At 37.5% G+C, this 27,769-nt stretch overlaps 1 protein-coding gene across 15 annotated transcripts in view; it reads right to left on the bottom strand.

Moving 5' to 3' along the window:
• The window catches only part of MID1 (midline 1), a 236,590-nt gene that overhangs the window by 68,834 nt on the left and 139,987 nt on the right, over nt 1–27,769 (bottom strand). For all 15 annotated transcript variants that reach the window (XM_085584459.1, XM_085584413.1, XM_085584467.1 and 12 more), the window contains exon 2: nt 26,889–27,604. In XM_085584459.1, coding sequence (XP_085440585.1) covers nt 26,889–27,548 — 660 coding nt within the window. In that variant the 5' untranslated portion in view covers nt 27,549–27,604. The remainder of the gene's footprint in view (nt 1–26,888; nt 27,605–27,769) is intronic.

Genomic DNA, 27,769 nt, shown 5'->3' on the forward strand with positions numbered 1-27,769 from the left:
CCAAATGTCAGCAAGGGTCATAGTGTCAAAGATTTAAAAAATTAGTTTCTTAGATGCACATTCTTTGGGAGGAAGTCTTAAGGAGACAGATGGGGCAAGGAGACAGTTGCCATTGCTGAGGAAGGAAGCCCACGTGGTTTAAAGAACAAAAGTGTGGGAGCACAGGAAGGCAAATAAGTATGACAAAATCCACAGTTGGCTGAATGTGGTCTAGCAAACAATGAATGAAGATTATAGAGCTTCATAAGAGTGATGGTAGAAAGGTAGTTGAATCAGCTGAATATACAGGTAAGAAACTTCATAAGATAAATAAAATGCAGGCTTTAGCTTTTACACTTTCTATTGGCCCCAAGATGACTCTTTTGTACATGTTGCTATATATACAAGGAGCTACGCTTTGTTTCCTGAATTGCAGAGCAACTTTATTATCATGTATGAATATAGTAGTGGGAGAGATCCCTGTTCCACTTGTGATTTGTTTATAAATAGTTATAGATTGAGCACATAGGGTACAAAACATATACTTGATCTTTGACATCCTATGTTACTGACTGGAACAAGTTTCCTTCAATGTCAGTTAAGAGTCCACCTATAACAGGAGCATGCAGTTGCATAGTCCTTCACAAAATCTCCCCTTTTATATATGTTCACTGACAGAAACAGTTGTAAACTTCCAACAAAGAGTTCTCCCTCCCTAATCATTACTGAAGAATACTGAAGGTTAATCTGGATCCCCTTTTCTATTTCTGTCAAGAAATTTCTGGCTTTCTGCAGAATTTTATCAAAAATGTACCATACCTTGAGAAAAAAAAAAATGTAATTAACAGCTAAAAAATGTAACTAAAAAAACTCGCAATAGGAAGTTCATATTCAAATTTCTAGTTGTCTCTGCTTCCAGTCCCATAGAGGATCCTATCACCTTGTTATCTATAGATATCTGTAATAACAGTTCTGTAAAGATAGGTAAGGTTCACTCTTTTATTTGCAGCACAGATTGGAATGCATTAATTAAGAAAAAATAAATCAGCCAAAAAAGCACAAGTTGTCTCCATTTGAAACTTTACACTGGAATGGAAATTGAATCTTTGTGACCTAATTTTTGTTTAAGTGACAGGAGATTCAGTTACATGGTCTGAAATAATAAAAAAAAAAACTGTTGAAATGAATTGCAGCATTAAAAGTGGATCTGTGCCCAGGCATCAGATTATATTTCATTTAAAGGTTTTGGGCAGGCTTTTTTGTTTTTAGGGTTTTTGTTTTTTTTTTTTTTAGGTTGAAAAATTGAATAGTAGAAGATAATTGAATATTAAGAGTAAGAATGGCAGAACACTTCCAGTTTTATTTCACTCAGTCTTAGCTTTGTTTTAAATAATTTAATAATGAATTCCTAATATAATATAAATAATTACTGTTTCCAATGCTTATCTCATGTTCTTTATGAAAATAAAAGAATACAAAATTACTATCATTATCTCCTGATGTTTTTGGCTCTTGATCAAAGATGAACCTAATCTGATCTGCCTGTGCCCTATCCTGAGATTTTCTACTGGGAGTTGCACTGCAGTATTCATAATTTGTAAAGTTTCAGGTTGCTCTTTTTGTTCTAGTAAGGCATAACACTTTGTCAAACTTCTAAGATATTTCTATCTAACGTAATGAAAAATAGAGCATTTGTTCAGCTTCTCTTTTTAAAATAAACACTGAACCCTTTGGAATAAAATGGGTGATCCAAATCTGAAACGTAGACAGGAATCCAGAAATTTTTTTTCATTTACTTGAGGCAGCATTGTTTATTAGCTAGAATATCAGCACAATACTTGTACTTAACAGAAGAAAAAAACCCCTGGGTTCCATCTCAAGATTTGGCAACCACTGTGGATGACACAAACACAATGCTTTCTGTTCTTGCTTTAAACTAAGGATACAGTCACAAAGACTGTGGGAGTAGATATGGTTTTGAAGTGCTTCAAGGAGAGAGCACAATAGAAGCAATGAAAGAACATTTGTGGTGGTTCTGCAGTGTCACATTGCTTTGGCTTCACACTGTGGTTTTCTTTCAAGTTCCAACAAAGCTCTTCTCTCACGCTTCCTAAATTCTGCCAGCACCTTAATTCAAAAGTTTAGATAGAGAATCTAGCTTAAAAAGTTCTGAAAAAATGTCAAGAAATCATGGCTGTAGCTGTCATAATGTTAAAAGTAATTTTCACTCTCCAAAATTCTCCAAGAGTAACACTAACCCAGTGAGTGAAAGAGTTGATTTTCAGGTACAATCCACGAAGCAGTACAAATCCTGTATCATCTCTCTGATCTCTGCTGAAAGTTTTGATAATGACTTAAAGGAATAAATAGTCACAGCTGGAAGTAACAGGCTGCATCTCTGGTTTTCAGGTTGCTTATAAATTTGAGGCGTGCTACACTCCTACTTTACAAGGATGAATTACAAGACATGAAAGTGCTACCTGTAATACTGTAAGAGGAACCTGGTCCAGACAATTATTAAGACTCACTAGATGAGTCTTTAATTTTTTTTTATTTAAACTTAGTATACCAAGAAATTTAAACATTGAAAAAATAAACTCGTCTTTTTCATTTGTCACATAAATTTGTCCTCCTTAATGTAGCCCTCTACTTAAAAGTGGGCATTCTTTTACTTTACTTTTACTTCTTTTTATTGCATTCTTTTCTTCCTAACATGCATAAGTAGGTTTGTCACATGGAAGAAAATGTGCCAAAGAGAAAGCCATGCTTTCAGTTTGTTGTTTCTTGTTCTGTGGTAAAAAGTACTGGTTGGAGACATTCCTGGAAAATATTATTTTTTAACACTTCTATTTATTGCTTTGAAATGGTAGCCCTGGACTTTAACCCATAAATCTTCATATGAGTGACAGTTACTCCTGCAAGTAGTACAGCTGGACAGAGAATATATATAATACAGTAATTATATATATAATACAGTATATTTCCATTACATGGTGCTGATAAACTATATTGTTTTTAACAATTCCTGCCTCTTCCTTCTTAAAAGCTTTCACATAACATGTTCAGTCCTTAAAAGTTCCATTCTAAATGATACCACAAAACATAGGATAAATTTTATTTGCAAGCAACGTGCATTGAGCTGCAGTGAGCTTTTCCAGGTAGGGTTCCCATCACAGTTATCCCACCTCGTGGAACCTAATCATACTGAACCTAATCATATGTTATCCATAAGTGCTGAAAAACTGGCTTACCATTATCCCTAGCCTAGGGCAACAAACAGATAAATATCACAAATTATTCATGAAAGAAGTGAACAGCACAATTTCTATGAGCAAGACTGGGTCCTTTACACAGCATGTATGAAAGAAGTTTATTTTCTGAATATATAACCTTTCTTTCATGATGTCTTGAATTAACTTTAATCCTGATAGTTTCCAGACTGTGCAAGTGCAGTATAAAATTATATGTGAATCAATTACGAACTTATCAAATAAATAGTGCAACTAAACATCTGTCTTTAATAGTCTCAAAGCAAAGATCATCTACATTACAGAATGATGTTCACAGAAACATAGAGTGGTTTGAAGGGACTTTATTCCATCCTCCTTGCCATGGACAGGGATGTCTTCCACTAGACCACACTGCTCAAAGCCCTGTCCAGCCTGGCTCTGAACACTTCCAGCAATGCAGCATCCATGATTTTTGTGGGCAACAACTTCCAGTGCCTCACCAACATCATACAAAATAACTTTTACCTAATATCTAAGCTAAACCTACTCTTGGTTTAAAGCCATATCTATTTGTCCTATCACTACACACCCTGGTAAAAAGTGCCTCTCCAGCTTTCCTGTAGGCTCCTGTTAGGTACTGAAAAGCTACTGTAAGGTCTACCCAGAGCTTTCTCTTCTCCAGGCTGAACAGCCCCAGTTCTCTCAGCCTGTCTGCACAGTTGAGGTGCTCCAGCCCTCTGATAATTTTTGTGATCCCCTCCGGACCCTCTCCAGCTGCTCCTGGCTGGTACCAATGTGAAACAACAGCAGCAGATATTAGTCAGTGGGCTGTATGAGGGGTGGCAGTCTGTCAGTGACACCTGTGACACAAACCCTGGTAAGCAGCACCTCTCTCTTCAGCACATGGGTGCCTCCCTGTGTACCTGGCAGAACAGTCACCCACTGCTCTCACCAGTCCCCTTTTCTCAGCTGCACAGGTTGCTATGCAGGGAGCAGATGGAGCTGCCTTACTCAGTTCCAGCAGCAATCCTGATCTGACAGGTATTTTTTCTTCATTCTCCAGAGCAGTGAAGTAGTTCTGTGATAGCACCTCAGCCTTCAGGGGAAGTCCCTTCATCCTGCAGGTCCTTGCTGTCCAAACTTCCATTCTTCTAAATGACAACGCTCCTCTCTCTGTGTGCTGGTAGGGGAATTTGGGCTGTGGGTCCCCTGCAGACTGTGCTTGGAACCAGCTGCCTAATTCCTTCTCAGTATCTCCAACATTGTGCACCCTTCAATCCATTTTCTGCAGCTTACTCACCAACCTCAAAAGCATAGGGTACAGATACTGCAATCTCCACTAAAAACAGATGATAAAAACTGGATGGTACTTTTAAGAGGTCATAGACAGTGTAGAATAATCCAGGGTGGTATTAGCTCTGATTCCCTAAACATAACCCACAGTAATTACAGTAAGATTTAATTTGGTGATTTTGGTTTTTTTTTTTTTTTTTTTTTTTTTTTTTTTTTAGGTTAACAAAAGTAATTTGATAGTTTCTCATTAAATTTCATGTCTATATTCTGAGTTCTTCAGTGGATTTCAGAGATGTAAACACATTTTACAGCCAGAGATACCTTACAGACTGAAATGTGTTCTGAGCTAGATGTTTCCTGCTGTACTCTTAGGGCCAAAACAGCACAGAAAGTGTGGTACTGTTAGTGATTTAACTTTAGATTTGACCTATAGAGGCAGATTTTTATGGGGTAATGTTAAGCAATTCAATATAGGCTCATTGAATCCTGAGGTCTCTTGTAAACAAAGCTGTCAAATTGCAAAGGTGCTTTGTGAAATCACCTATTGTACATCAGACACCGAACTGAGACTCCAGTTTTCATCCTCTGCCAAGTTCTCAGACACGAACAGCTCATGTTTAACTTCACTAAAGACTCTTTTTTTGACAGTAGGACAGACTGCAGATTGTTATTGAAAATAAAAGGTTTACAAGACTTCTATTAGACATTAATGCTAGCCTGGGGATCTTTAGCTCTTGAGTGCCATGAAAAAATATGGCAAATACACAAAACCATTTTACATAATGACAGTTCCACATCTTGTAAGCAAAAGGGCATTCTGCTAAAGGGCAAGTTCCTGCTCCCATTCAAGTGAACAGCACAATTTCCATGAGCAAGACTGGGGCCGTTACACAGCTTTTATTTACCTTTTCTTATGTATTTTGTAGCCTGATTTTCATTCTCTCCTCTCTTTCTCCCTTCCATATTTTTTACAAATTAACTGAGCAAAATATGTGTCATCAAATACTTTTAAATTACACTTAAACAAGACCTTTCATTAGCTAATTTATAGGTCTTAAAAATAAACAGTCCTTCACTTCAGACAAATAGCAAGTTACAATGCTTAGAGAGATCAACAGCAGGACCATGACCTGGTGTTTTCCAGATAAAAGGTCAATAAATAACTAATATGCCCACCTGTATCTGCCTCAGAAACATCTTATTATTATACCTTATTATATCTTATTATTAAGCATCTGTATTAGGACCAGGAATTTCTGAAACATAGCAATTACTATCTTTTCACATGAAAATTGAAAGTAAAAAATGCATTAGGATGCTCAAAAGAAATGTATAAATATATACTGTAGGAGTTAAAGTACTTGAGTATCTTTATCTTAACTCAGGAGGAAAGAATACTGTCTCAGAAGAAAAAAAATGTTTTAAAGAGACATTGATCCTTGTTCTTTAAAGTAGACACTAACTATATTGTGTCTCTTATAACTCAGTGACCAGCTATAAGTCATTCCAGAAATTCAAATTCCTACTGAAATAGGGTTGCATGAATTGGAAACATTAGCAGGGAGACGGGATATATTTTCCAACTCTTTTCACCATAGCTTTGTAGGCTACTAATTTATGAATAAAATAAAAAGAACGAAATGGAGAAATAAACAATTAAATAAAGGTCAAATGCACATTATCCTAGTGACAGAATTCCTTGCACCACACACTGGTATGCTTTCAGGGCATTTGTATAAATTATTTCCTACTAGAATTAGTTCCTCAACAGGGCTAGTTTTTCTAGTGAAGCAACCACACAGTGTTAAGTCAGTCAGCAGAATTAAAATGGACCACTTTTACTATGCAAAAATCTCAATGCAGTTACAAAGTTGCTGGTGGTTTTGTTTCCACCTATGTCTATCTAATATGGACAATCCAGGGGGTCAGGAGTTTGGGTTAAGTAGGAGAGTTGTTGATAGAAAAAATTTCCTGGTGTAAAAGCTCTGAACACTGGGTGTATATTCAATAAATCTGAAAAATATAGAGAATTTCTGGGGCTGAAAAGGCCATGCGGGGCACTGTGTGACCTGTGCCAGGGACCTTCTGAGGGGTTATTACACAGTTGAAACTGAATATATAATATAGTTCATGACAGCATCAGAATTCCCATGCACAGGTGAAGAGCAGCATGCACATGCCTGGGTAGTAGTTGTTGGAAATCCCAAATATGTTTAGGGTTCCAGATGAAGAGCAGCCAAATTCATGCAATGCTCAGATTTTCCAGATCATGTAATACTATTTCAGTAAGAACTTGAATTTCTAGAATGACTTATTATGTCTGGTCACTGAGTTATAAGAGACATAATATAGCTAGTGTCTACATTAAAGCATGTGAGCCATTAGAGTTACCATCTGGAAATTCTGGCCTTAAAAATTTGCACAGTCCAGGAGAGGATTCACCTCAGAAAATTTGAGTATATGGGAGCTTTTTATTACAAACTTGTCTGGGCTTAGAATGTGAAAAAGATGTCATAATCACGATATCTGAGGACCTGCAGTTAGCCAGAATCAGAGAGCCACAGTAGGTTCCTTGAGCCCCTCTCACCCATGAAATGCACTTGAGCAGGATGGACAAAGCTAATAGAAAACGTTCTTATGATCTGATGCAGAGTTGACCCAGAAAAAGTGCATTATTCGTATACAAACTAAATTCAGATGGAAAGCTGAGTAAGAACTAGTACTGTAGCTTGCTCACCAGTAAGAAATTCCATTTACACTATTAAGGTGATGTTTTGCAGAAATGGATAAATGCCATACTAGAATATCAGTATCTCATGAAAAGTGTTAACTTACAACAGAAGATCCCTTGTTGGGAATGGCCCCTTGGCTCACACGCAATAACTATTGAATACAAAATTTCATATTGCCCTTTCTAACTTTATTCTTTATTTTAAAATCAAAATTTTGCTGCTGTAAATTTCTACTTAAATAAGGAAAAAACCCCGAAAATAACATTTTAGATAGGAGTCCTTGTAGAAATTTAACTCAATTTCTTCTCAGAATGAGAGGTTTAATATGAAAGCAGTTAGTTTAAATGAAGATAAATCGATCAAAACTTTGAACTAATAAGAAACACAACATTTTTCATACTGCTTATTATTTGGATACTTTTAATTTCCAGGACTTTACTCTATGGTCTGGTGTTCAGACCTCTAGGCCTCTTGATTTTAGCTACAACAAATATGAAAACACAGAGGAGAGGAGCACTCTTTTGGCATTCAGCATGTTCTAGCTATCAAAAATCAGTGGCTGGGAATCAGCCCTTTCCTGAGGCATCACCATACTTACTGCCACTTCTTGATTGTTCTGAAAACCTTGGCATCCAAAAATCTCCCTCTCCTCTACCATGTTGAGGGACCTGTGCTCCACAGGACTTGGCAGGATCTCTCCTGGTCCCTTCTGCTGTTTAACTGCATGCTGCCCTGTGGTGTCTGAACCAGACACATCAGGCTTCATGGCACGCTTCCAGTGGAGAAGCCGCTGAGCAATTCAGACCTCCTTTGGTGTGTGGCTCACAAACAACAGAAACCCTTCAGAGCTCTGAGGCTGAAATGCTCGCAGGGATGAGTTGCTGAAAGTTTCCTAATGCCTGTTGTACAAACCAGGCAAGAGCAGCCGAGAGCTTCTGTAAAGAAAACCTGCGTTACGTGAACTTAAGTAACATTGCTGTGTTGCTGGTGGTGTTCAAAAAAATAACAGTGACATATTTCCTTCTTCTTCCTCCAGTTACTATTAATTTGTAGTGCCAAAATGTAGAATCCAAAGATCAGAGTGATAACTCAAGCAAACACTAAAAACCTGAGAGAACAGCACAAAGTTATTTTCTGTAAACTCTGTGGGAAGTTTCTAAACCTGAGATTTAACCTTAGGATTTGCAAAATTACACAAAACTATTTTAATAGCTCTGTTTAAGGAAGCTGGCCCACTAGTGTTGTGACTAAATTACAGTTGGTCAGTTGATTAAAGACAGAGTTATCCAGAAAAGACTGGATTTGGGGACCACAAAACTCCAGCCACAGCAGCTGGGCCGGAATGCGCCAAACTCTGACCATTGCTCTTTAGTAATAAATGTCCTGATTAATGATCTTTGAATGTCAACAGCTGGGATCAGATGGAATACAAGCAAAAGCAAGCTATGGATATGAGGAAACAAAAATGGAATTTTGCAAAGATATTACAGTGATCAAAACTGGACTGACCGCAAATCCCAAACCAGGCTGCAAGAACAAAAGAGCATTTTAATGGGTGGAAATTGTTCGTAATATATTATTCTCCTCACATAATAAAGAGGAAATCTCTTTTTTCCCTTTTACTGTTGTCTTATATATTGGATTGAAACACTTCCTTCTGGTCCTCTCTGCCAAATCTCAGAATCAGAGGAAATATCAGCTCACTATTGTTACTATATAAATTAGTTGAACCTCATCTAAGACCAGCCTGTAGAACTACTGTGCCAAAAAGGGGAAAAAAAAATTGTATTCTCTTAACTCACTACATCTCTGTTTTAAATAAACCTGAAGAAAATGAGATTCATTTGGAGAATATGAAGGACTATAAAGAGCTAAATAAGGAAGCACAAAGAAAGCAGACTCTGCAGGTGTCTACGCTCCACATGGGCCAGATATAATCACTGTCATATTGGATATTACCTGAGCCTGCACTACGTAAGGCTGTGACTGTAACTAATTTTCTAGGTCAGCAGCCAAACTGAAATACTAGAAACAAAACATGGCTGTTTCTTTGGTCCCTGCTCTAGAGTGGGAAAAGAACAAACTTGACCTGGGGTTCCCATTTCTCTGGAAGAGTATCTAGGCTCTATGGACAACCAAACCAGGAGGGAAAGATGGACAACCATGCATCTCCTGTCAAAACTGTGTCAGCAGCAGTGCGAGCACCAAGGCTGTGTGCTGCCAGGGACTTCATGGGCCAAACAGCTCAGACAGCAGCTGAGAACCCCAGAGCCCACCACCTCTGGCTAGCTGGGCCTAAGATATGGGGCCAGAAACAAGAAGAGCTCACTTCAAATTTCCTCCAACTTTCTCCTCAGAGACATTGTCCTTTTGTAGAGGGAGGTATTGTTTCCAAGACCTTCATGATGAGATTAAAAACCAAATTCCATAATCCCTGAGTGACTGGATAAAAGAGGGGTAACATGATTAGATTTTATCTTCAAGCTGTTTTTTCCTTACCTCAAACAAATTCTGCCATTCTACTAAAAAGTGGAAACAGCTTTAGGATCAAAACTCCATTTGTGGTGAATTTGCAGGCACAAAACATGTTACTCAACTCTATTGACTAAATTGTGGGATAAGGCCAGTCTGAGCCTTCCATCAAGCTTTACAGCAGCCAAAAAATCTGACCAAAGCTGAAGTCATCAACCAGTTATTTGAAAAAAATCACAGTGAAGTTGTTGAGAAACTGCCACAACATTTTTGGGGGTATAGCACAGGATAGAGGCACTTAATTGTCTCCAGCAATGAAGAAGGGTTTGCATATGAAATCTAGGATAACTGAAAAGCCTATTGTGAGCTGAGAAAACTTGGCAACAAATTATTTTAGCCTCTCACTAAGATTGCTAGCACTCTGTCATTTGACAAACCTCTAAGAAGACATGGTTTTTTAGATCTGATATAGCTTGTTTTTGTTATTTGAATATTTGTTTTAGATCTGATATAGCTTTGGGTTTGCAAAGCCTCATAAAGAAATGAAACCCATTAAATCCATGACAAATCTACAAATGCCACCCTGCCTATTTCTCTTTAACTTCCCTTTGTGCAGCTCAAACTCAGGAGACATCAGTCTGTTGCTAAAGTAGATTTATGTTTGTGGAACACTCACCTGAGGTCAAATGTTACCTCTAATGGCTATTTTCAATTTCCATACAAAAGAATGTTTATTGAGCAATACCGAGCAATAGAAGGATACAGCAGGTTCATTTTTTCTTCATGTCCAAAACCACAGCTCTTCTCCAAGTATATACATGTAATAAGAATTCCAACCTAAATTTGAACTATTTCCTCTTAGGGTTTTTAATGTTGTTTCCACATCAAAGTTGTTACGTTGTTCTGGGAACTTTACTATTGAACATGTTGGTCTTTAATCTCAACAATTCCTTTCTATCTTTATCGAATTATTCATTTTGGTTTTCATCAAAACTCTGAAATTTCTCTATTTGTCCCTTTCCCCAAGCCCATTTTCCAATTACTTCTGCTGGCAGCTGTTACTTCTGCAAATTTGCCAGTAACTGCTATGCACTAAGGAATATAAAAGAAGAAAAAAAGAAAAAATAAAACAACCCCCCCCCAAAAAAACCCCAAAAAACCAAAACAAAAAAAAAACCAAAACCCAAAACAATAAGAAGAACAAAGAAAACAAAAGTTGTTAATGTGAAGGACACTGTTGGCTTCCTCTGATCAGCCATCCCTGAGCTGCAGTGTTAGCTAACTCCTTTAGGGACATGTAATGTTAAATATTGATGGATATCCAATTATGAAGCCATAATAATGAATATTCATATTGGAAACACAACCCCATGAGATTTGCTTAGTCTATAAAGGAACACAAACGTTGTTAAACTAAAGTATGCTCTGAACGGCAATATTTTATGTAAGCTTGATTAGAATGGGCATGCTAAGGCTTATTAAGCATAAAGTTTTAAAGGCTCAGATTTGGCCAAAATGCAAATTTCTTTCTCCTGAAATTAGAACATAATTTGCTTTCACTTTTAAAGCAAATTAGAAACAGAATCTGATTTTTTATGAGACTGGGTGACCCCGGTTTTAGTTTTAGTTTTGTAATCACAAACACGATTCTAGCAGTCACTTCACCACAACTCTCAGCACTTGAATGGCAGGTGGTTTGATTTTGACCAGCCTTAGCAAGGACAATGACGTGCTCATCCCAGAAGTTTTTACAGCGTTTGAGTTGTGTTGAATCACCCTGTGCCAGCCGGGGTCCTGACAGCTCTGGGAAACTCATCAAGCAAGAGGCCACCACTGCTGCTGTCCCCCGATGGAGGAGGAGGCTGCAGTTACAGTCAAGCATCCGCACACCCCTGGCAGGAGAGGAGGAGCAATATTCCAATGTTTTGGTAAGGGAGCGGGCAGGGAGGCCGAGCCAGCTCCGGGCACGAGGCCCCAGAGCCCCCGTCCTGCTCAGGGGCTGTGACTGCTGACCCCGATGGTGGCAAAGCTGTGGCTCCTGCAGGCCCCTGGGCTGGGCTCTCCTTCCTTGTGGACCTTGTCACTGAAGAGAATGGTGGGAAATTTTTCTGATGTAATATATGCAAGTTTTCTCATCCTGTCCTCCCCTTGCCATCCCAACAGGCTTTCCAGCATGGCTTGGATTAGCCTTAAGTTCTTGTGGTTTCTTGTTTCAGATTTTGGTCTGGCCATTTGTCACCCTGGTTCTGTTTCTCCTCTCTCTGTTTTTAGAATGACAGAACACAGGATCACCTCTTTGGATAAGATTATAAATGCTTCGCTGTCAAATTGCCAGTAATGACTGTCTGCCAAATTTATACTCTAAAATTCCCCAAGCAGCAATTTAATTACATTATTTTGGATACAGCACCGTAGCAGCTGCATTCATTTGATGAGGATTCATTATGTTTCATGGTGAAAACAATGGCAAATTAGCTCTGGTGTGTTTTGGAATTTGCTCTTTATTTAGTTTAGAACAATCTTGTTTTAGTGAGCATGACTCCCAAGCCCACTTGATCCTGCAATCTGTAAGAAAGTGGTAAAGCTCTGACAAAATATTTTAAAAATCAGATATATCTACACCTGTTGCAGCTCAGCTGTTGAACTCCTTCTGGTTTGTGGTTAAAAGGGAATTACCAGACAGATCTGTTCTACTGTGTTTCAAAGAATATTACAGGACTATTTCCAGTCATGTATAAATCAAAATAAATACATAAATAAAAAATCTTCAGTCTTGCCCATATTTTTCATTGATTAATCTTTTCTGCAGGAAAGTATTATAGCCCTACTAGAAATCTAGTATGGGTTCTCAAGGAAATCAAAACCAAATGACTTCTACAGCTACTTCCAAGCTCAAACTTAAGCCAGCATTGAGAAGTATTTGTTTAACATTTTGTACTCTCTAGAGGATTTATAAGTTAGGGGGTGACATGAAGCCTAATCATAGGGCAAAAAACCAAAGCTACAGTGTAAAAATATCTTAAGATCAAATTTGGTTCCTACCACGATTCTAAATGAAAGCCACAGCTTCACGCTAGAAGCTTTTGCCAGAATGCCAACATCATGTGAAGGGCATAACTTCTCCAGGAAGTTCTTGTACTGAAAGCAGTCTTTTTTATAAATATAGTAACACTTTTGTATCTGCAATTTATTTTGATGTTTATTGATAATGGTAACTTTAATGGTAAAAATAATTTTTGGCCACTTAGGAACACAAGAAAAAAGAAAGTTTCCGATTTCAGTTTTCTTAAAATTCTGTCACATTTGTACATCTTAACCAGTCTGTGCTGATAAAGTGAACAACCCTTAACAGAGCTGGACATAGAAAAGTTGCTTTACCCCCTTTTGTTATATTCGGTTAAGGGCCATAGGTGGAATTGCTTCTCCTTCCTTAGGATAATATTTAAAGCTCATTCAATCACTTTCCTTCCTGTCCTAATCTGTCATATCCTTGTCTTTGTACCACAATCAGACTAAATCTGACCCATCATTGCATAATTTCAATTTGCTAGAAACCCAGGGAATTATTCACTTATTATGCAGAGTTGTGGGGTTTTTTGCTCTTGAGAGCTGGTATAGCTAGGGTGGGATTGAGCAGGCAGGGCATAGGAAATAGGGATGAACCGCTACAGGAAGGGGAAAATGGTGAATGCACAGAAACCAGCCATCAATTGTTATAGCTGCTGAGAAATTTTATTCCAGGCACCTAAATTGTGCATGTACTATCAGCATCTAGGGCAGCAGTCTCCCTAGAGTGCACTTGTGCAGTCCATGGAGGCTGCTGTGTGCCTGGAGAGGGAGAAAATGGGCCAGCCTCAGCGCTCCCACCTCTCTGTGCCTGCTCCCCTGTGCTGCTGGGCTGCTCATGGCCAGCAGAAAATGCAGGGAATCAGTTCACCAGAGTTGCACAGCTGCTGAAGCTGCTCCAGTGGGACGACAGCAGCATGCACAGGAGATAGGGAGAACAACATAATCAGAAAGAAGAATTTTTGATTGAAGCAGGCTTGTTAAATTAGTTCAGTTATCCCATGATATACCTTCAGTGCTAAGAGTAAAATTAACAAAAATCCTAAATTGCCAATGATAAGTAATAAACAAAAAAACCAAACAAGAAATAATAATTTAAAAATCCCATAACATTTGTTGAAGCAATGTGGGATTTTGGTGGTCTGCCTGAGGCCAGAATTTGATACTATAAACATAGTATAAAGCAAAAATAGTAATAGAGCCAAATTTTTAAGACTGAACAGGACACCTTTTACTTCCACCACCAAAGTGATACTGCTTCACAGCACTAGAAAAGAATTACCTGACTTCTGAATCTTAAACAAGAATAGTGAAATTATGTACGTAAAGTATTAGAAAATAAAACACCAAAGCTTCAAAACTCTTCTCTTGTACCTGGCATGCCCAGTTTAAAACAGCTTCCTGTTTATGGAAGCACTTAGTTTCTTTGGAGTTTCTAACAGACTTTCCCTATGAATTTTTCTGTAGAAATAATGACTCAGAGGGAGCAGCCTGGAGACACACAGCTTCCAAGATGGGATATTTATTTGCCTGACCTTGCAGACCTCCTTGGGAAGGAAATGGGTTCCCCCAAGGAAAACACGTGTCAGCAGATTCAGGCTGCTCTGCAAGCAGGAGTCCTTCAATGAGGCACTCCAGTCTGGAACCTCAGGGTGAACCAGGGTTCCTACCATGTCTACAACGTGTCAGAAAAAAAATCCAAACCAAACTACATGAACAAACAAGTATTCCCCTCTTTACCTTCTGTTATTTTCTTCCTTAACATGACAGTTCCATTGCAAACTACAATCAGAGTCAATACAAAATAAGCTCTCCCACATCTGAATTTGTAACTTGTGACAATCATTTACCTGTAACACAACAATTTACTTGTACCTCTATACTACAAACACTCAACTCTGCACACAAGAGATGCAAAAACTAGACTAAAATAAATTCCTAATTTATTCAAAATTATTTTAATAATGTGCACATTAAAATATAAAGCCTTCACTGTTGAAATGAAGTATTTTGAGATTTAATAGTAGAACTCCAAATTGGTTTTATTTGCTGGGTTTTATTTTTTTTTATTTTTTCTAAAGTGTAGTAATGACTTATTTGACAGAAAAATTACATTGCCTTCAAGTGAGAGTATACTAAATTATTTAGGCAGAGCAAGAACCCATTTAAAACTACTCAAAATTCAGAATTCATTTAAATGTTTTTCATTTTTTCAGAAAAATATTTCAGTAGCTTATCATTCTCTTTACCCAACCTCTTCTAACAAAAGACAGTACCAGAAAATTATTAGCCTAAAAAGGTAGTTTTACTCAGAGTAATTCACTGCATGTTTAGACAAAGGTTTTCAACTAGTATACATATGAACAAAGATGGAAGTAATCAAGGAAATTAATGGGGTAAAAAAAAGGTTCCTCTGATAATATTCTTACCCCAAAAGAACTGCAGAAATTGTGTTCTACCTGCATAAGAATTCCAGTGCATCAAAATTTCAGAGGTGTGTCTCTACCAAGTCTGAAAAGAAAGCTAATTAAGCAGAGGCAAAAAAGTGCAAAAACCACAAAAAGGCTTCATGGTGCTGCTCTGTTTGGTGGATTTGACTGGAAAGGTCAGTTTTTCCCCAAGAGTGATCATAAGCAATGCTCAAAAGAGGGTAAAACCATTTTTGTATGGCTAATATAATGCCCTTTCCTCCACAAGATTCAGCATATTTTTGAAGTTGAAGGCTGTAATCAAAAGCAAGGGAAAGAACAATGTTTGCCCATACTCAAGGGGCACAGGCAAGAAAAGACTGAATAATTATATAAATTCACACAAATTTTGCATGACCTCAGCAGGCATCTCATGTGTCCTTTTGGTAAATGAGCACCTTATTGACCCTTGGGCTGAAGAAGGGCCTCGGTGCAGGAGCTCCCTCACATGAGAGATTTCTCAATGTCGTTGAAATGAGTTCTATTTTGAAATGAGATGAGTTGTAACCCTCAGTGCCAGCCTTCCAACAGCAGGCACTTCCTCACAAAGCACGTGCAGCTCACCCCTGCCAAGCTGAAGTGTGAGACTCACTCCCTGTGCAATGGGAGAATCCCAGCACTGGTGGGGCCATCCTGGAGAGACCCACTGCCCCAGCAGCCATCTACCGACACAGGGGAAGCAGGCATGGTCATATGGCCACCAGGAGATCCATGACTGCTGCAAAAACACAGGAGCTTTCACTACCAAGCATTCACTTCTATTCTTCTCTTACATATCTGTACATATATTTTCCCCCTTCTATAGATTCCAGACTAGCCCAATTTGCTATATTAGGAAAGGTATTGAAAAAAAATCTATTGTGGATTGAGAATGTTAAAGTTTTTTGGGTTTGTTTGGGTTTTTTTTAGCTACATTCAGCTATTATTTGCAGTATTTTAACAGTTACTTGAATTACTACTGTGAAGGGATTTCTTGCATGCATGTGTTCCAAGTCTTTGGACAAAAAATAAAATATTTTAAATACCTATTCAGATGAACCTTAATTCATACACTGATCAGAATTTTCCCTTCTCTTTAGTAACTTATTCTTAGGATAGATATTGTTCAAATTCAGTTTGAATGAGTTATAATCTCCATACGCTGTTGGCTTAATTTGGAAATAAGTTTTGCACACACTGTCCTTAGCTATGGCTTAATCAATCTGCTTAATGTTTCTGCCACAAGACACACGTTTGAACAGTTGCTCATCTTTAATCTCTTTCAAAGTTTGACAATATCCTAACAAATAACAAAACTCAGGTTTATAATCTCACATTTCAGAATAGTCAGGACACCTCCAAAAATTCAGATGCATTTTGGGGGAAGGCTACTGAAGCGTGGGAACCTATGGAAGTCCCAGCTTGTCTTAGAGCAAAGCACTGGGTTCTTACCAAGGGAATATTAACCTGTATAGTACAGCTCCAGCACAGCAACACACAGCTTCTTCTTTTTTACTTCCTCGCATGAAGTTTTTATTTCTCTGGTAGTTAATGAAAGATAATGTGTTTTTTATTTTACTTTTGCTAATTTTAACTATCAGCCATGTACATGTAGAAAATTTCTCTCATATTCAAACAGACTACAAGCTTGAACAGACATTATTATTAATGGACAGCATGACAGCTCAATCACCATGACCAGCATGGGGTAAACAGGAGAGTTTGAAAAGTCTTATGTTGTGTTGTAAAAATGTGGATAGTTCAAAAGAAAAGAGAAAAGCTGGATCATTTAACTGGGGAAACATGTTTTCTTCGTCTGCTTCAAATAACCATTGTATTACCGAACTCTGATACTCTGAGTATGTTAAGAAATCTTCTGAGGCAGAAATATAAGTTTAATACATATAACTTAAGCACTTCAAAATGTGCATAAATTACAGGTAGAATTACAGCAAACAATATTTTAAAAAATGCTGTACTGCTTAGTGTTTTAGGCATACCCCTGGACAAGAGGTATCTGAACAATCCCATCCTGATAGAAGTCTTGGGCTGCAAGAACTCTACCCCCAGCCCCTCACTCCCATCCCTTCATTCAGCCTAAGACCAGATTGATGCTCTCATCTTCATCTGTCCTCGTATTAGCAATGATTTATCACCCATAACTGGTGAGCCTACAGTAAACAATGGTGAAAGAAATGATTAATTCAGTATGGCACTAGGGTAGTAATTGCATCAAAAAGACTACACATTTTGCTATTTATTGTAATAAGCTGATAAAAAATTCACATTAAAGATCTCTTCTCATTGTACAATGATTTTAGTTTCCCTTCACTTTGAAGAAGCCTTCAAAAATAATTTGATAGCAAAAACAAAATTTCATTAATAAATTAAAGCTGAAATACTTATAAGACAGAAGAGAATCTTTATCTCATAGGATATGAGACTCATATTTTGGATTTTTTTTTCAAATTTAGGGTGTGTAGATTTCAGTCAATTGAGAGTACTGTTATAGCAGTAACTAAAATCAGTTTGAACATCAGAAGTAATTTATTAGACTGGCATATAAGGAAGGACATATAGAACCAGAAACTGAAGTGGCACCTCTTCTCTTGGATGAAGAGCAGGAGAATCCAGGCTTTTCAACATAAGGACAAGGGGAGGTGGGGCTATTGTATTTCAAACCAAAATAATTATATGAAAACAAATAGTAGTGCTTCCACTGACTGGTGAAACTAGCCAATATTAATGCCAATATTAATTTCAAACATTCTTTTTATCTTGGCCATTACATGATGCAAACAGCTCACTTGAATATTACTGTGACCATAAAAAATGTCTATGTACCTGTCATGCTTGCTGTTGTTTTTTGTTCTAAGGATGGCTGAATATTTCTTACAGCTGGGATTATATCACAAGTACTTGTACAAGACCTTATAATATAGGACTTTCTGTTTTAACTGAGCCTTTGGAGATTACCATAGTAAAAATAAGTAAAGTAATTTCTATACTTGACAGATGTAGCTGGCAGAGAGGATTGTATAGGGGAACTGTCTAAAACTCACAAATACCCACAGAGATGTTCTTTTCCTTTTTTTGTTAAAAAACCCCTCAACTGTCATTAAATCTGAAATTGTATATAGTATATTATTCCATCTAATTATCCTTGACTTTCAAACTTTCAGCATTTGATTTCTGCAGCCATTCTTCTCTGGGTCACTAAAAGGCTATGGAGAAGGGATCTGGGCTAATGTAGAAGACCATTCTGAATATCACAACTAATTGAACAGATAAATAACAAAGGAAAAATTAGCCATATGCACTTTAGCTACTTTTCTCATCTCTGCTGATTTTGATTCCTCTCATAATGTAATGTAAAATATAATTCTAGAATTGTTCTGCTACTTTATGTTAATATGGTCAACATACTTTAAGGAATCTAAAATTGCTAATTTTCAAAAAGTAAGACTGAGACTACATTTAGACAGGAAATTTTCAATTCTCAAGAAATGCAGTTTGTGAGCATGGAAAAAATCCCAAACCACTACACCCTCAGTTTCAGTCGGACTGACAGAACTTTGTTCATGCAATAAACATAAAAATATAAATAGCCCAAAAATTCTGGAAGAGTGATAGTAATAATTGAAATAAACAAAGGAAAACATTTCTACATAACCATATGACTGTATATGGACTCATATTGCTTTTGTCTTTCTCTGACGCTCTCTGATTTTCTTTGGTCAGAATCTCAGGGAGTTCTTACAGAGAAGTCACAGTGCAAACACAGGGGCTAGTAGGGGGCACAGAATTTTCTAAATTTTGAAAGTGCAGTCCTAGCTACTACAAAGAATCACATCTTGGCCACTGGGAACAGCTGAAAACAGATTATTCATCTTTAATGGAGGGGATGTTTAAGGAACAAAAGCAACCCAAATGCCCAGTCTTTCAAGTACATTTGTCTGAGGCACTGAAATAACCCTGTACCTGTAGATGCACCCCTTCCACCCTTGTAAACTGAGATATGTCATAGGACCAAGATGCCACACAAAGAAGAAATATGTAAAAAAGTAATACTACTACTCCAGCCTGTAGAAATTAAAAAAGAAAAGGCTATCATAAAAATCTGTCGTGCTGGCACCATCAACACTAATTAGCAAGAAATATATATTACATGTTTATTAGCTAATCAAGATATTCTAAGCATCCTACTGGTGAAAACAATGTACTTCCAACTAAGCATTACTTAAATAAGTGCTTTTAGAAAGTGTAAGAATAACTCAGTATAGTCACACTATGATAAAATTAACTCTTTCTTTGCTCCCGTTTCAATTTTTACTGGCTTGAGACAACTGGAAAATAGATTTGTGAGAGCAACATTATAAATGAGATGTGAAAGCTGTCAAGGACAGGAATCCCCTTGCCTCAGGTTTCTGCTGTGGGTGTTTTCTCTCATGGGCAAAAATATCCTCCCAGCAAAAGAAAACACTTCTTGCTTGGACAGTCAAGGGACGCCCACAGAGATGGGAGTGTGGATGACTGGTTTTGGGGAGAGGTAAATACACGTGGGAGAGAAAGGCAGCACAGTCTTATCACCCATATCAGGCTTTGAGTCCAAAGTGTGCTTTAGCAACCCAACATGGCTTTCCAGCCCATGACCTTCTGCAGGAATTTCCCTTGCCATGGACTATTCAGGTTTTCCAAATTAGGCACCATTTCTGTTTGTTATAAACCCTAAGTAAGGCTCCCAGTGCTAATGACATACAAGTGTTGCTGTCTTGATCTAGGAAGTGTATACTTTACTGAAGAAAAAGGATGGCAGTAAAACATAACAGCCCAAAATTGCAAGGAGTATACTGGATCATTGTTAAATTTGTGTGTGTTTAAAGATCAGAAAAAGTTAAAAAAAAAAAAATGCAATGAAAATTATTCAACATAAGATGGAAAACTAAAATACTTTAGTTCCCCATGTCCATCTCATGCTTCTATAATTGTGTGTCATTACTGGTCAGAGTTAAAATAATTTGGGTTTTTCTTCATGGAGCAATTTAAAGTAATAAATTAAATCTTGAAAAAAATCTGAATAATGAGTGTTCTGCAGTGTTTCTTTGGGAGACATTTACATCCAGATTTTGGGGTGGGTTTTTTCCTGTTTAAAATCTGTTAACAAATTCATACTTGTCTGAAAATGTATTTGTTGCCATATAATTTTTTAAAATATTTTCATTCAATTGTGGTTATGCCTTGCAGTAAATTGAGACTATACATACCCAGAGACATATACATTTATACCCTTCACACACCTCCCAATGCCACTGAAGACTGTGTGCTTTAGCCTAGTGTCCATGCTGAATGGTTTTAGCCTTATGGCCCCAACTAGCTTTATCATTCCCTGGTAAAGCAATAGAACAATTTATTGACTCATTCTACTTATCAGTTATAAAAAAATGCTGTTTATGTAGATTAACAAATGGCTAATCTAAAACCCTTAAATATTCTGCTTTTGAAGACAACTTGTTTGTTACTTTTCTGGTTACCAGGCACTACTTTTGTTACTCTGGTAGGCAAACTACATTTCCTACCCATGCCCAATGTTCTAAAACAGTTTTTTGGTTTGCCTTTATAATAATCTACTTGTTCAATATCCACATTTATCACTTTATTATTTACTGTTTTTACACAAATCCTCATTCCAAGGGAGTATCTGTCGTGAGTTATAGTCCACCAACAACATTCAAGCATTATACTATCTAAAAACACATGAGAAATGAAAGGTCATTACAATACACCGGTTTAGATCTTGAACGTGGAAAGTCTGTTATCTGAACAGTTTGGACCCCAACCATGGAAAAGTGTGACAGTAGATTTTATTTAACTTCTAGTCTGTCTTTACTGGAAACTAGGGTCATGAGAACAAAGATAATAATGCTGTACTATTCACTATTTTGTTTAATTCTTTCATTTTTCCTGAACAGATTAAAAGTTCAACCCCATCATTTCCAATAAAAGTGAAGGAAATAAGTAGTATGTGAAAGACTTGCCAACTATCAAATTTTTGAAATTAAGTTTTTAAAAAATTACTTATGTTATTTAAGGAACTTGGGAAGATAAAGCCCCCTAGTCTCATAGTACTTAGAACTATTGTAAAATCAGAGTTCATTATCTACAGTCATATACATGAAGAACTTCAAAATGTGTCTTAAATAAACACATACACACATTCTCCCCTGATAAAAGACTAATTTTGGATTCTGTATTAATACTTTCGATTATCCTTCTAAACTCTGAAGAGAAACACCAAATGGAGGAAAAAGACAAAGCAGATAACACTGAGCTAAAGAGAGAATTTTCTAAAGTCTGCCTTAATAATTATATTTCAATGTAATAAGTGTGGATGGAAAACAGTTGTAGTAAAAGAGCTTATTCCTACATCAATCCTCTTCCATGCAACATCTTCATATTTTTGGCTCTTTGCAAATACTGAAACATAGCCAATTAGTTATATTTTTCCATCTATTTCTGGGTTAAATAATTAAGTAATATCAAATAATATTCCATAATAATCACTGTGACCATTCATCATTTTAATTTCATAAAAATTTGTACACCGAAATATCTATCAAGAAGTATCTAATCTAATAATAATAATACAATAATAACATGAAGTTGCATCTAATCTAATAACAATGAAAGTCCATGAGCTCTACACTTTGCCAGGTTGGATATGATGTTCTAACTCTATATTAAACTTGCAGAACTGGCACTACTCTCAATCTGTTATAAACAATGTAAAGGAAGGTGCCATTTATCTAAATGTTTAATAACACATATCACTATTACACTGACATACTACATCTTTATATATTGATGCCGAATTGATTCTTGTCTTTTTGCTTTTATATCCTCTCTGTATTCTTTACATATATTTTTGTAGCTCTGTAATCAATTATTATATTCATAGCTAGCATTTTATGTACTCTATTAGAGAGAAAGCCAGAATAAATTCCCCAATGGCTCCAAGCCCTGGGGGTCTAAGTTTAGATTGTCTGAGAAGCCAAGGCAGAAATCAGCTCTCAGAGACACATTTTTGTAAACAAAGTTTAGTTCCTACCTTACCTAAGGTGGGGAAGAATTCAGAAAAGGGTAGAACCAAGGAAGAATTACCTCATCATTTATGTCTCTAATTAGGGATTCTCGTCAGTTATGATAATTTGTTAAACACATAAAAATTGTGTGCACTCTATGTTACATGTGCATCTTCAACGTTTCAATCTTTCAAATTGTGCACCTATAGATCTACAGATCCTTAAAAAGGTAACCCCTTTTTATCACCTAACTTGATCTGGCTTGTGCTTTTAGGACAAACAAAAAGGCATCAGTATCAGTTGGATTTTATTAAAATAGCTTGCATTAAATAGAAAGTTAGTAAAGTTAAGGGCATGCAGAGAAACTATAAATTTAGATATGAAAATATTCGGCTACTGAAAAGGATATATGTATAGAATTGTAAAAATCGAAAACAAGTTAATCTACTGATATATAATTTTTATATATATATATATATATGACTTTTGACTTTTATTATTCTTTTACTGACCTACACATATATATGAAACTACATTTTTATTTAAAACACAGGCATATGTGTGTTGCTTTAAATTCAAGATTCTAGATATTCCTTAAGTTAAACATTATCCATATTTCTATGCTAGACAACTCTACATAGACATAAATTTCACCATATTGTATTATGCAATATTAGTATTGGTTCTATATACTGACACATGCACTGTTAATACAGGCATAGGACATATATAGATATATATTTATATATATATGTGCATAATATATTTATATCAAAGTCCAGAAAACAATGTTCCTGGGTTGCCAAGCCCACTGTTGTAGGAATACATATTTTAAAATTCTGGATTCTTCTAATATCACAATATATCAGTTAATTATCAAGCTGAGATTACAAAATAATGCCCTATAAAAATAGTTGGAAAGTTTCAGAATCTTTGCAAAGTTACTTAAACATGAGAAGTTTTTCAATCTATAATGTGCATATAGCAGGGAAGCAGACATTTTTGGATTCTATTTGTAGTAGCTGTGGACATGACAGTCTCCTACCTTCTTTCTGAAAACAAAAAAAAAAAAAGAAAAAAGAATGTATGTTTAAGTTGTCATTTTCTTTTTATTGCAGCAAGACAAAAAAGTGAAGAATCAATATCAAAATTAGCCATAAATATTTGCTTTGAGATAATATGGTATGGTAAGCACGAGCATTTATTCTTTCTATATTTAAAAACTTGTTTGTTTGTGCTGCTAAAAATTATTTTGATCACAATTTTGATCACCACATCATAAATCTTGTGTATTACCAGTATATTTCCTGTTCTCAGTTTTGGTCATGATTTATTGCTTTTCCCATTACTAATATGCATCTGTTTAGGATCAACTTTAAAAAGAAAAATAAAAACCAAGGCATATCTATAAGCACTAGACCAACAGTGAGTATGAAGGTGGTATTGTGTTTGTGCAGCTAAGCAAAAAAGGACTGCTCCTGAAGGAACAAAAATGCCCTCAATTCCCCCTACCCCAGTACAGGCTGTGAAAGAGAAGCACCTCTCAGGGCTGGAGAGATAGTGCTTTCCTTTGGCAACTTTCTCATTTTGAGATGTCCACTATTCTTACATTGCTGTTAAACACACTTCATTGTGGATGCCTCTGCTGGACAAATGTACAGAACTCCTAATTAAAGAATATCATTTTTGCCACAAAAGGAGCTAGATTGTAATGGATTCTTTTGTCCTATGCTTGATGAGGGGTGAGATATTGTTTAAACCATTAGCAACACCACTGGAAGAAAATATAAATAATTTGCGTAGCTTAACACCCAGAACAGCACCAGTTGCTTATTGTTAATACCAGTAGTGTGTCTATTTAAAAAGAAAAATCAAAAGAAAGAGTCACCTTAAGTGGATTAGCTTTTCTTTTTGAAAGGTAACATTAATCACACATTTTTTAACTGATCCACTATACTATTGGCTGTCTCATTCTTTCAGGTTCTTTTTTTAAAGATTGTTGTAGCCTATATATCAAACCCCACGTTAACTAAAAAGTCACAGCAGCAAAATAGCAAGCAACAACCCATTTTCTTAAGTGGGGATTTTCTAATCCATTTTGGTATTTAATTTGCATGGGGTAGGTGCACATTACCTGTAACTTGATAAAGATCATCTGCAATCTCATGCCTAATATTATGTTACAGAAAGACCAGTGATTCAGGAGGTCATATCACCCTTAAGGAAGAGGAGGAAGAGGCCTGAATGTGAAAATGGACATGAAATTTTTGACCATCAGTTGCCAAATGCTAGTGGAACTGGTATTGTTCCTACTTCTGAAGGATAAATGCTAATCTACAAAACTAATAATCTTATTTTCTAAGATTGCTTTGTAAACCAGAACTAATCCCTGTGATGGGAGAGGTAGCAAGAAAGACATTACTTTCAGATTCCCTTCTTGTGAACAGAGAATGGATGCTGGATCTGATGGAAACCACTTTGACTAATGTTCCTGGACCAGAGTGTAAATGTGACGTAACTGGCACAACTGATGCCATCACTGGTGTTAGCAACCTGAAATAGGTTGCTTCATGACTAAGATGATATGATAGTAACAGAATTTCACATGGACTAACAATTGTGTGTATAAAGGTCTTTTATACAGTTTGGGTACAAAGAAATTCTTCATCTCAAAAAAATCATACAAATAATATAAATAATGCTAGGAGTTGTCATTCTAAGATGAGAATTATTTGGTTCAAGTCTACACTAACCATTAAATTAGTACTTTAATTAGTCTTCAAGGTGGCTGATGTAAAGAACTTTAGTAGGTTTAGAACTTCGGTTGCCTTACTCTTAGGTTAGCTAAGCTGGGTGACATCCAATGTGAATGTTATTTGTCCTTTTGAGCTTCAGAGCTTGCTTAGTCATCTTTGCACAGAAAAGACACAAATAATGCAAAAAATACATTAATTTTCTTCCTATCAACAGTATTGAGTTAAAGATCACAAGGGAGAAGACAGGCCTTTTAAAGTCTTCTTTCAAGACTTGCATTATCTATGTAAACAAGACCAAGAAATGTTTACTCCTTTTTTTTTCACATCATAAAAGATATGCTTATCCAGTATGTAATGTTGAAGGTCTTTCATGTTAAGTATTTATTCCTACTGGTATAAAGCTAGTAATCAATATGATGTTATGCAACTAAATAGTAGCACCTGTTAAGGATGTAAACTCTCAGCATTAATAAAGAAGCACAGTAAATCCAGGCTGCTATTCACCCTCATGGCCCACGTTAATGTTATCAACAACAAAACTATTAAAATATCAGATTAGTTCAGGAAAAAAAAAGCAAAAATAACAACTCTTCGGTAAATATAAAAGTCTTTAAGAGATGAAAGGAAGTTATCAGGTCCAGGTAAAGTGTCTTTCATTATGTTAATATGAATATGATGTGCATGTCTATGTTTGCATAGAGGTGCAAAACCTGCACAGAATGTGTGTGCAGATTACACCAGCAAGCACCTAAATTTATTATAGACATGAGTGCAGCCACATATTTTAATCTGAAAGAATTTAAGTTAGTTAAACCTATAATTCAATGTCTTTTCCACATTCAAAATTCTGTTTGGGAACGCTGGCAGATAAACCTTGCTCTTCATGCTTGTGGTTTCTGGATTGCAGTCCATGTTTAAAAATTTCACCCACAGCTGCACACAGGCACATGCAGACCATGCGGAGGGAGTGGGTGGATGAAAGTGGGGGATGCCTAATTCCTGCCTTGCCTCTACAGCAGCACAGGAATCAGCATGAGAGATGCATATGCCCAGGTGGGTGTGAGATCACCTGCCTTGGCCTCAATGCTCAGCAGGAGCTCTACCTCTGCTGGCAGCCTGGCGAGCCTCCAGAGCACCCTGAGACCTGGCTGCCCACTGCCACCTTGCCCAGAGTGTCCTGCAAAGGGCCAGGCTGCAGGAGCATCCCAGCTACCTTGTAGTAGATGTTCCAAAAGCTTTCAGAAGCATGGGAATGCTGCAAGATCAGAAACAATTTTGGCTTTGTTTCTAGGATTGCGCTGCCTGTGAGCCTGGTGGGAGGCAGTGCGGGATGAGCAGAGCCGGTGTTTGGCTTCCCTGGCTGGATGGGCAGCTGGCATCCCTGAAGCCAGCACAGAAAAATGCATCTCCTGTTCATGGTGATGTGAAGGGCTTTTCACAATGAAAGCAACCTAATGAAAAATTATCAACAGCAAAGCATGTGCAAAGAATGTATGACATTTCAGTCTGTGCATGTGCAGTCAGCGCGAAACCTTGCCAGATGCAGGTAGGTAAGAAAATCAATCTGAACAGTACTTTACACTGCATATTCCTTATGATGGTTTTAGAGAAACCCAAACACAAGTGAGGAATTTTTTTCTTAAGTAAAATCTGGCACCTTTTAGATGGTGAGCAAACACACATACAGATCTCTATGTGTATCTCATATGATTAGCAATCACACACCTGCCTTTCCCAACTACTGCCGGAATGAGGACTTTAGCATGCAACCAAAGGATATTTTCCTTCCCAACCACACACTGCTTGGCTACAAAAACTAATAGGTAACACTGACCTTTAGCTTGTCATAGCGGTCACTTAAAGCTGCCACCTGATGGTCACGGTGTCGCCCGACCAGTTTACACAAGGCACAAATTAACTGGTCATCAGTCACACAGTACATATTAACTTTCTCGTCCTCATGCTCCAAGCACATTAATCCCCTGATGTGAGAGTCTGGGATAGGCTCGATGAGACGGTGGCCGGTGAACGGCTTCTTATTGGGGTGAGTGGCTTTCAGGCACTCCTCGCAGTAGGACACCTCGCAGGTAACGCAGGTTTTCACCGCCTCCTGGGCAGGGTCCTGGTCGCAGAACTGGCAGAGGACCTTCTCGCAGGACGACATGCTGTTGTTATCGAACGCCCGCTCCCGGCGGGTCTCGCTGGGGGAATTGGGCCCACTGACGGAGGCTTTCTGAAACCTGTCGATGATGTTCTGCAGGGTGACGTTGCGCTTGAGCCCGTCTAGACCGCGCTGGCTGAGGGTGATGACATAGCGGCAGGTCGGGCACTGGAAGGCGGTGATAGACTCCACCGGCTCGTTGGTGGCGCAGTGGGAGACAAGGATGCGGTGCGCGCAGTTGAAGCAGAGGCTGTGAGCGCAAGGCAGCAGCAGCGGGTCTTCAAACAGCTCCAGACAGATAGGGCAGGTCAGTTCTGACTCCAGTGTTTCCATCTTCAGGCAAAGCTTTCCTGTGGCGTCAGCGAAATCCAGGGAAGCTGATCAGCTATCTGGAAACACATGTAAAATTCGATTAGGCAAGAGAAAACATGAGGGGTCAGCCATGGGGGGTTGTCAACTTTCGCCACTGCTCCCTGGTCTATCAACCCACCATGCCGGGCGGGAGAGCAATGAAAAGTTTTGAACCTGCACATACACACATCAAGGTATTTAAA

Source organism: Lonchura striata, chromosome 1 (assembly GCF_050655825.1).
Source record: "Lonchura striata isolate lonStrDom1 chromosome 1, ASM5065582v1, whole genome shotgun sequence".
In the NCBI taxonomy this organism is placed as follows: domain Eukaryota; kingdom Metazoa; phylum Chordata; class Aves; order Passeriformes; family Estrildidae; genus Lonchura; species Lonchura striata.